The 10,277-nt window shown below is 44.6% G+C and overlaps 1 protein-coding gene across 1 annotated transcript in view; it reads left to right on the top strand.

The window, feature by feature from the left end:
- The first annotated feature begins 945 nt into the window (after positions 1-945).
- The window catches only part of LOC129332441 (cytochrome P450 2J5-like), a 38,791-nt gene continuing 29,459 nt past the window's right edge, over positions 946-10,277 (top strand). The window contains exon 1 of the mRNA XM_054983574.1: positions 946-1,125. Coding sequence (XP_054839549.1) covers positions 952-1,125 — 174 coding nt within the window. The 5' untranslated portion in view covers positions 946-951. The remainder of the gene's footprint in view (positions 1,126-10,277) is intronic.

The following is a 10,277-nucleotide window of genomic DNA, read 5'->3' as shown; positions in this document are numbered from 1 at the left end:
CAGCATTCTGGCACCTCTCCCTGCAGCCCAAGGCTTCCCCAGAGAAGCCCCAAACAGGCTTTAAACTTTAGCTGAGAGGAGGGGAATTCCCCTCCTCTCAGCTGAAGCCTCCTTTCCTCCCTTTCTCTTTCCTTCGTTCCATGTCTTTCTATGTCTTTCCTTTCCTTCCTTCCTCTCTTTTCTTCTCTCTCCCTCTCTCCCTCTCTCCCTCTCTCCCTCTCTCCCTCCCTCTTTCTTTCTTTCTTTCTTTCTTTCTTTCTTTCTTTCTTTCTTTCTTTCTTTCTTTCTTTCTTTCTTTCTTTCTTTCTTTCTTTCTTTCTTTCTTTCTTTCTCCCAGGGGGTGGCCATGCCATGCGTTATGATATCACTTCTCGGAAGTGATGTCATCGCGCAGTCCCAGGAGCATGCGTGTGCTTTGCGCGTGTGTGCATAGTGACAGGGGCACCACCTCCTGCCAGGAGTTGCCCTGGGTGAGAGTTCCCCCACCTCTTTCCCAAGAAAAAAAGCCCTATATGATATATTTCCACTTCAATAAAAACTAACTTTGTCTTGGAAAAAGCATCCGTCTTGTTGGCAATTTCATGAGAGGGACCCCATAAAAGTTTGTAGGAAATCCCGCTAGTTACTGACCTCTTGCTAAGCCTGCTCCTTGTTTGCTAATTTCCCCTTACTTTGCAAGGAGCCTATCCAGGTAATAACAGGGCGACTGAGACATTTTTCAACTGGGAATCACAACTTTCTATAATATAATTAGGTCAACAAGCTTGAACTTCGGTAATGCCTTAAGCAATAGGTGTGGCATTGGGAATCACAAGTTCCAAAAAAGGCAGGGCCAAAGGAAACATAAGAAATACAGCACGCCCACAAGATGCCTGAACGAATAGTATAAGGCTGATCAGCTCGTGCTTGAAATATAGAGAGTTACTTTTCTGTAGACTGGAAAGTTTTAACATGGCAGCAATAAGTACCGTATTTATTCTCGTCCTCCTACTCTACATGATCATACAGTCTGTAAAACTGCAGTGGAAAAAAAGACAATTTCCTCCGGGACCGACTGCTCTCCCAATTATCGGAAGTTTATGGCAGCTGAAATTCATTCGATTGCATCGCGACACCCTGATGGAGGTATTTCTTTTCCAGGACTTGAATCAGTTAACTGGGTTTTGGGCCAGGAAGGTTGAAAGTGAAAAGTGAAGTTATTGGCAAGCGAAGGCTGGGGGGGAGGTTTACAGAGCTGTTCATGCTCTCTAACTGTAGCTGTTGTGTGGCTACAGTGTGGGCATTGTGGTTGCAATTTTGTACTGACAAAAGAATCTTTTTTTGCATACTCCAGTTTTATTTTTCAAAATTTTCGGGACCGCCTCTCCCTGTGCGTTCCCCGGAGACCACTTTAATCAGCGGATAAATGTTTACTGGTGGTCCCCGGCCCTAAGGAAGCCTGCCTCGCTTCAACCAGGGCCAGGGCCTTTTCAGTCCTGGCCCCAGCCTGGTGGAACACTCTGTCAATGAAGACCCGGCCCCAGTGGGACATATTATCATTCCGCTGGGCCTGTAAGACAGAGCTGTTCTGCCAGGCGTTTGGTGGTTGAAGGGGATGGTGCCATGTCAGCCTCCCACCATTCTGTGATTTCAGAAAACATGTGGTAGGTGGGGAGTTCTCCCCACAATTGCACCTTAATGTATTTGGTTAATTTATTTTATTATTGTTTATTGTATGTTGATTTTAGGATTATTATTTTCTTGTTTTTATTGATTTTAACTGTTGTTCACTGCCCAGAGCCCCTGAGAATGGGTGGTTTATTATTATTATTATTATTATTATTATTATTATTATTATTATTATTATTATTATATAATTATATAATTATATACGAATGCGAATACGAATACGAATACGAATACGAATACGAATACGAATACGAATACGAATACGAATACGAATACGAATACGAATACGAACACGAATACTACTACTACTAATAATAATAATAGACTCCTGCTTTATTTACGAATGGGCAGAATAATCTTAACTGTGATTTCAGAAAACATGTGGGAGACATTCATCCGCACAGTAGAAAAGAGCAAGAGTCCAGCAGCACCTATAAGACTAGCTAAACCACAGTTCTCCCACCCAAAGGATTAACGCCAATTATTCTCAATAGACATCAAAAATTCTATTTAACAATCGATTAAAGTGCTACGTGCTAAGTGCATTTCATTTCCTAAATACAAGTGCAAACAATCATAAATAGTTCATACAATCAATAAATATCCAATAAACAGAATACATATAAACTTGTCACCATTTAAAGATACATCAACAATTATTAAAAGGCAAGAAATGCGCTCAGCATGTAGCACTTCAATCAATTGTTAAACAGAATTTTTGATGAATATTGAGAATATGGTGGGAGAACTGCTGTTTAGCTGTTGAGCGTTTTCTCCTGTGGGAGCCTCTTTGTAGTAGTAGCACCTATTAGACTAATAACATTTGTGGTAGGGTATGCCCTTTCACGAGTCACTGCTATAGATATCTAAAGAAATGAGCAGTGACTCACGAAATCTCATACCCTACTAAAAATTTTGTTAGTCTTATAGGTGGTATTGGACTCTTTCTCTTTTCTACTGCTATAGATAGACTATCACGGCTACCCAGCTTGATTCTTCATCCACACAGATCTCATTTGCATTTTTGTATGTTTTTGTGTGTTTGCTTATTCTTTATTATAGGGAAAAGCCTTAAACTTCTAACCCCGTCATAAGAGAGAGGCACAGCCTGGGTGCCTGCCTCTAAGCTCTCCAGCAAAGCTTTGTATATATCTTTCATGTACACAACCCTAGATAAAAGAACTGTGCAGGCAAACAAGCGTATTGTGGAAGTCTTCTCAAACATATGAGTGGGTACAATATTTGGGGGAAATACTATCCACATGGCACAGAGTGGTAAGCTGCAGTACTGCAGCGCAAGCTCTGCTCATGACCTGAGTTCAATCCTGGCGGAAGCCGGGTTCAGGTAGCCAGCTCAAAGTTGACTCAGCCTTCCATCCTTCTGAGGTCGGTAAAATGAGTACCCAGTTTCCTGGGGGTAAAGTGTAGATGACTCAGGAAAGCAATGGCAAACCACCCCATGACAAGAAGTCTGCCAAGAAAACGTCATGATGTGACGTCCCTCCATGGGTCAGTAATGACTCATTGCTTGCACAGGGGCCTACCTTTACTTTTTTACCATTATCAGGGAAAAGGTGGGAGATTGCCCACTAAAAGTGGGATCTGGGAATCCTACCTGGGCAGCTGGATGGAAAATTGAGTTTGCTTTGGTATAATAAGACAAATGGCCATGAAATATAGCCTGATGCTCAGTTATGGTATTATATATCTATTTTTCAATTTGGCCCCACTGTGTGGATCAAAAAAATCTGAACAATGGGATTATTGTGGGCTAAGAGGGACATTTCTACAAACCCAAGGGATCCCCAAGCTTGCAGAAAAATGCCAAAAGTTTCTTTAAAAGTTTTAAAAAACCCAAACCATAACAGAGCAACAGAGTTCCTGAAGATAAAAATCTTGTAAGAACACCGCACTGTTTTGGATTGCCTAGCCAATCTCTCGCAGCATAGCGTAGTCGGAAACCGGCTGTAAGGTTAAGTGTCCTCTGCCAAGCATTGGGGTCCAAATGGTTTATGGGATGCTCAGCATGTATTTCCTGAAAACATAATGGAAGCCTCGCCATTGTGATAGATTGCTTTGTTAATCCGTAATACGGTGGCAGCAACAATTGCAGCACTGAAAAGAGGGGGCTGGGAACAGAACAGTGGAAGCAGAGATAGGATAGGGAGGGAGGCTGGTGAGCTTGACAAAGGGGGGGGTGGGGAAGCAGGGACTGAGAGCCAAGCTACAAGTGATGCCTGACACAGGTTGGACCCTTGTCCGCTTCCCTCAAGTTTTGATGGGAAATGTAGGCATCCTGGTCTTACAGCGTGGCTCTCCATTTAATTGAAGTTTACAACCCCCCCACACACACCTAGCAGAGGGGAAGGGGGGTGTCCTGGAAAAAGCCCGACACCTGCACTCCCCTCCTGACCACGTTCTCCCTCCTATAGACTGCTGCTCTGTAAACTTCAATTAAATGGAGAGCCAAGCTGCAAGACCAGAATGCCTACATTTCCCATCAAAACTTGAGGGAAGCTGACAAGTGCCCAACCTGTTTCAGGTATCACTTGTAGCTTGGCTCTGAGAGCCAAACTACAAGTGATGCCTGGGAGGAAGAGGGGATGGTGCAGAGAGAGAACAAGAATGCCGCGGTGGGGGGGAGTAGACTAGTTGTTGGGGATGGGATTTCTCCTCCCCGCAAGTATTTGCAGGTCCCCCTCTTGTCTATTTATAAATACTAGATATGGAAAATAAAACCTAAATATGTTCAGTTGTTAACGGATGTGAAATGCCTGCATTTTATGCTGGGGAAGGAGAGCGCCGCGTGGCGTTACTTAGCAAGCAGGTCTTGAAAAGTTCCGTAAGTTTAGAAGTGAGCACCTCTTCCAATAGTCGCACAGCTTTAAGTGAATACATAGAAGTCTTGCGAGACCTCAGAGATTATGAAAATTTTATTCTAGCATAAGACTCGGGTACAAGAGCCCACTTCTTTATACTTTTAAAACAATTTGTTAAAGATTGACTCATCTTACCCGAAGCTGGAAGATAACTCCCAACCAAGACGTCAACTTTCCTTAATAGCATTATATTGCCTGGATTCAATTTTGCCCTAAGCCAGTTGGCCACAACTTTAAGGCTACGGTTCACAGCATGGGAAGCTGCCATTCCCATACTGATAGCAATCAACCCTAAAGCTCGAAACAGGCTTACATAGCAGCCTGACAGAACTATTAAAAAGCACAGACAAGGGAGTCAAAATTTGAGGGAGAATCTTTGTTAAATCCCATACTGCTGACTCTGCCTTGCCAGTGGAAATTCTCCGAGTTTCTTGTCTGTCTGGACTAAATAAGAACAAAACCACGGAAGAACTATTCCTGATAGCTATCTTAGTTTCTGGGTGCCTAATAACATGCAGGGCTAGCCCAAAGGTTTTCACTGCCCCCAAGTTAGCAGTGAGCCACAAAACCCTGTTGAGAACACTGCCTCCCTTCCTCCTAATTTAGCGAGATTTAATAGCATTTCGCCGGGCCTGTAAAATGGAGCTATTCCGCCAGGCATATGGTTGATGCCGGGCGGTGCCCCCTAGTGGGGGGAGCACGTATGCCCTCCCTACCAGTGACACCTCCATCTCTCATACATCCCTGGCAAAATACTCTGGAGATGGCTAAATAGGGGGTCGTCTGGATTATGTGCCACTGTGTTTACATACATATATACACACACATATATATATATGTGTGTGTGTGTGAATATGTTTACATGTATTTTAATCTATGTATTAGGATGTTTTATGATTTTAAATTGTATATATGATGAAATACGTTTTTAAATTTGGGTGTGATCCGCTCTGAGCCTGCTGATGTGGGGAGGGCGGAATATAAATTAAATATAAATATAAATATAAATAAATATAAAAATATAATTCTGGGCACTTATTACAGCCACTTCAGCCATCAGGCAGGTGGGTTGTGTTCTCTTTTTAACAGACTGAAAGCTCTAACTTTCCCAAAGGCCTTCGCTTTCCAGTTCTCGGTTCGTTCTGGGGTGTACCCATGCCCAAGTCATGAATCCCAGACTCATCTTAAATAAAAATTATTAGCTCAAGGAGTGTTTGCAGAAAGCTTAAAGCACTCTTACACAGGCAACAGACATAAAACAAGAAAACCTTACTGTTGCTACATGTCTCTGTGTGTGTTATGTGCCATCAAGTCATCTCCAACCTAGGGTGACCCTATGAATGAAAAACCTCCAAAACATCCTATCATTAACAGACTTGCTCAGATCCTGCAAACTGGAGGACGTGGCTTCTTTTATTGAGTCCAGCCATCTCATTTTAGCTCTTCCTCTTTTCCTACTGCCTTCCACTTTTCCTAGCATTATTTTTTTAAATTTTTTTAAATTAAATTTTTAACAGTTAACAATAAAACATTATAACGACAAAGAACAAACCAACGAGTGAACATGAGAAATATATCTTACAAATCTTACAGCCTTAACATGTTGTTACTGTTATTAAAAAGTTAAATATCCTTTAACGATTCCTAGCATGATTGACTTTTCCAGAGAATCTTGTCTTCTCATGATGTGACCAAAGTATGATAGCCTTAGTCCTGTGATTTTAGCTTCTAGGGAGATAATTCAGGCTCGGTTTGATTCAGTGCCCACTTATTTGTCTTTTTGGCTGTCCATGGTTTCTGCCAAACTCTCCTCCAGCACCACATTTCAAATGGATCCATTTTCTTCCTGTCAGCTTTCTTCACTGTCCAGCTTTCACATCCATACATAGCAATGGGGAATACCAGAGTTTGGATTATCTTGATCTTGGTTCCCAGAGAGACATGAGCCAAGCTACAAGTGATGCCTGACACAGGTTGGACACTTGTCAGCTTCCCTCAAGTTTTGATGGGAAATGCAGGTGTCCTGGTCTTGCAGCTTGGATCTCCATTTAATTGAAGTTTACAGAGTGGCAGTCTATGGGAGGGAGAACATGCGGTCAGGATGGGAGGGCAGGTGTTGGGCTCTTGCCGGGCTCCCCCCTTCCCCTCCACTGGGTATGTGTGTGTGGGGTTTCTGTAAACTTCAATTAAATGGAGAGCCAAGCTGTAAGACCTGGACGCCTACATTTCCCATCAAAACTTGAGGGAAGCTGACAAGTGTCCAACCTGTGTCAGGCGTCACTTGTAGCTTGGCTCTTAGAGATTGCTCTGCAGGTGTTATTCAGCTCAGCCACCACATAGCTGAGCTAGGCCAGAGCCTGACAACACTTACAATTCTGAACATGAGTTTGGCCATTTTCATCCAACTTTGGGTTGACAACGTTCTTATAAGGGGCACCCTCATAAGCTGGGTGCCCCCATGGGACAGTTGCCCCCTCCCACCAATGTAAAACCACTGTGAACTGGCAGTAAGGTTGCCAGCTCCCTATATCCTCCCCATGAGAGGGGGGACCTGGTACATATCTCATGCGTCCAGTGTGGATCTTTTCTGCCTGCGTGCTCCTGGCACTTGCGTGAGGATATTGTCATACTGGCCTTGGGAGCAAAAATCAGCCCCAAACAAAGCACGGCAGCACTCTCATGGGCAGTGCAACAGTGTCACTTCTGGAAGCGATTATGAGCCCTCTGGGAGCCTGTGCACCACTTGTGTTCCCGGGGTGCCTGCAGGTGGTGGGTGATCTCTGGGGGGCCTGTCACCTCCCACTGATCACCAGAGACCAGTGGGCAAGAGAACAAACCCCCGGGAAATTGCTCACTGCTAGCAGGTGCCTTGGAACGTTCGCTGGCCTTCTCGGTCGTCCTCCCTCCATCCCTGCATCACAGGCCGGGCCTGGAAAGGTAAGCCAGGGATCCCGAGGGCAGCAGTGGCACCAGGGCTTTTTTTCTGGGAAAAGAGGTGGTGGAACTCAGTGGGTTGCCCTTGGAGAAAATCATCACATGGCTGGTGGCCCCGCCCCCTGATCTCCAGACAGAGGGGAGTGCAGATTGCCCTTCGTGCCGCTCAGCGGCGCGGAGGGCCATCTAAACTCCCCTCTGTCTGGAGATCAGGGGGCGGGGCCACCAGCCACGTGACCATTTTCAAGAGGTTCCGGAACTCCGTTCCCCCACGTTCCTGCTGAAAAAAAGCCCTGAGTGGCACAACGTGGATGCTACTTGACAGGGAATGCACTATTCCTGGTTACAGGTAAAGTTTCTGGCTCCCTGCTGTTGGGCAGTGCTACAGTGCTAGGGGCAGCTGCTTGCCCTAGCGTGGCACTTACCATTTCAGGGTTCCTTGAAAATAATGATACCTTTCTCCTCTACTGATCATAGACTCATACGGTTGGGACCTCCATGTCCATGCCCAGAAGATAGCAAAACACGGAGCTGAGCTGAATGTGCGACAACTTGGTGTTTGATGCTCAGCAGCAATACCCGGTGACTCCCTGGGCTGAAAAAGACCCCAAAATTACTTTAGGTATTTGTGAGATCCCCCTCCCCCGCTGGCTTTTCCTGAACCTATTTCAAAATCAATTTGATGGGTGAGTGAACTATTATGGAAGTATTAAATTGTACAATAGCATTACCTCTAGATCCAACTCAATAATTTTGGGTAGAGGGCTATAAACATACTATTCATAGGATTGTCAAGCCTCCGTCAAAGGGATGCCCTGCCCCCTGGCAATCAAGAGAGGACATGACATCATTTCTGTTCTGGAAGTGAAATCAGTCCTCTCTAGGTATCACTGGAAACTCTATGGTTTTACCACTTCTGAGTTTTCTCCAGAAGTGACATTGCACCATCACCGATGGCACCCACTTTGGGCCTTCCCCTGGTCTCTTGTTGGTTGCCAGACTATATCTTTCACCCTAACCAAGGGTGTAGACTTCCCAATTTCCTGGGGTGGGGGGGACTGGGCCAGAGGCATTGCTATGCTAGGTCCTTAAAAGAACCGGGGCCTAGTGACATCATAGGGAGGAGCCAGTGACGTCAAAGGGAGGGACCTCCATTGCCACTGTATGTGGTATATGGGGGATTTAGGGAGGGGCTCCCTTGGGCTGGAGGAAACCTAGGAAAAGGTGAAAATAGACCAGTGGTTATAGTGATATCTCAACAATCTCCTGCAGTGTCCTGAATTTGAAATTCACTTTTAGGATAGTCACTTTAAGAGTTGCAAATGTATGTACCATGTGCATAATAAAAAACTAATGGTCACAAATTTGACACTGGAAAGGCAACACAGAAAAGCCTGTAGGGGAACATTTTTTAAGTTTTCCTGGATGTTCATTTACAGGAATCTTGTTTCTGCCTTATTCATAAGGGTGACTTCGTACTGAAATTGACTTAAGTTGTGGCATCACAGATGCCTTCATTTGGTAAATGCATAGGTGACATCTCTGAGCTAGGGCAGAATACAAAACAGCTGCTGTGCACTCAGTTTCTGAGCAATGTACAGAGTCCAGACTAGTAGCAATCTTCTTTTCACTTCAAACTCATAGCCAATAAGTGAGTACAAGCACATTTTGAAGCAATTCAGAACAGCTCCCATTGTCATGACCAGGGCTTTTTTTCAGCAGGAATGCAGTGGAACGGAGTTCCGGCACCTCTTGAAAATGGTCACATGGCTGGTGGCACGGCCCCCTGATCTCCAGACAGGGGGGAGCTTAGATTGCCCTCTGCTCCACTGGCGTGGAGGGCAATCTAAGCTCCTCTCTGTCTGGAAATAAGGGGGTGGGGCCACTGGCCATGTGACCATTTTCACCGAGGGTGATTTAAACTTTAAAAAACTCCCCCCTTGTTCCAGTTGACCCAAAGTGACATCATTGTGCAGTCCTGAGTTCCACCACTGAGTTCCACCACCTCTTTTCCCAGAAAAAAAGCCCTGGTCATGACCCTAAAGAAAACTCACAGTTATGCTACCTAGGATTTTATATACCTTGCTTTCTTAGCACACTGCTTAAAAACTCCACCTTAAAAACACAGACATTCAGAACAAATCATTATCAAAACCACGTAATTAAGTTTATGGGAAATGACTGCATCCCTGTGCATAGTAAATTTCTGCTTTTTAGGTTCAACTTGCAAAACACATTTGGCTTCAACAAAATCTTCAGACAGCTGAAATACAACTTTAACTTTTAATTAACAATGCAAACTGTTCCTTTACTTACATTCTCTAAATTACAATAAAATCCAATATTCTCCTACTCCCCTATTGCCCCTTCTCCTGCTCCCACAAACATCTTCTCCTTCCATATACCACCTACCCTTCCCAGTTTCCCTGCCCCAATAGTTGGCATGTGTTGATACGATTAGTGGCAAACCAAATCAGGCTGCCTCATCTAAGTACAACCCACTTGTTATGATGTAACAATGCATAACTCCCTTTACTTCAGTTACACTGAAGGATTGTTGAAGGCTTTCACGGCTGGAGAACGATGGTTGTTGTGGGTTTTCCGGGCTGTATTGCTGTTTCGCCAGCAGCTGTGGCTGGCATCTTCAGAGGTGTAGCACCAAAAGACAGAGATCTCTCACACCCTGGGAAACTCTTACAGGATGACTCAGCTCAACCCCACCCCTCCTGAGTAGATATAAATGACCTGCCAACACCTTTTCCACACTGTGACACTGAGAGATCTCTGTCTTTTGGT

The sequence above is a fragment of the Eublepharis macularius genome, chromosome 6, assembly GCF_028583425.1.
Source record: "Eublepharis macularius isolate TG4126 chromosome 6, MPM_Emac_v1.0, whole genome shotgun sequence".
Classification (NCBI taxonomy): Eukaryota; Metazoa; Chordata; class Lepidosauria; order Squamata; family Eublepharidae; genus Eublepharis; species Eublepharis macularius.
Note: the sequence above shows the minus strand (reverse complement) of the source record. Positions and strands in the feature narration are given on the sequence as shown.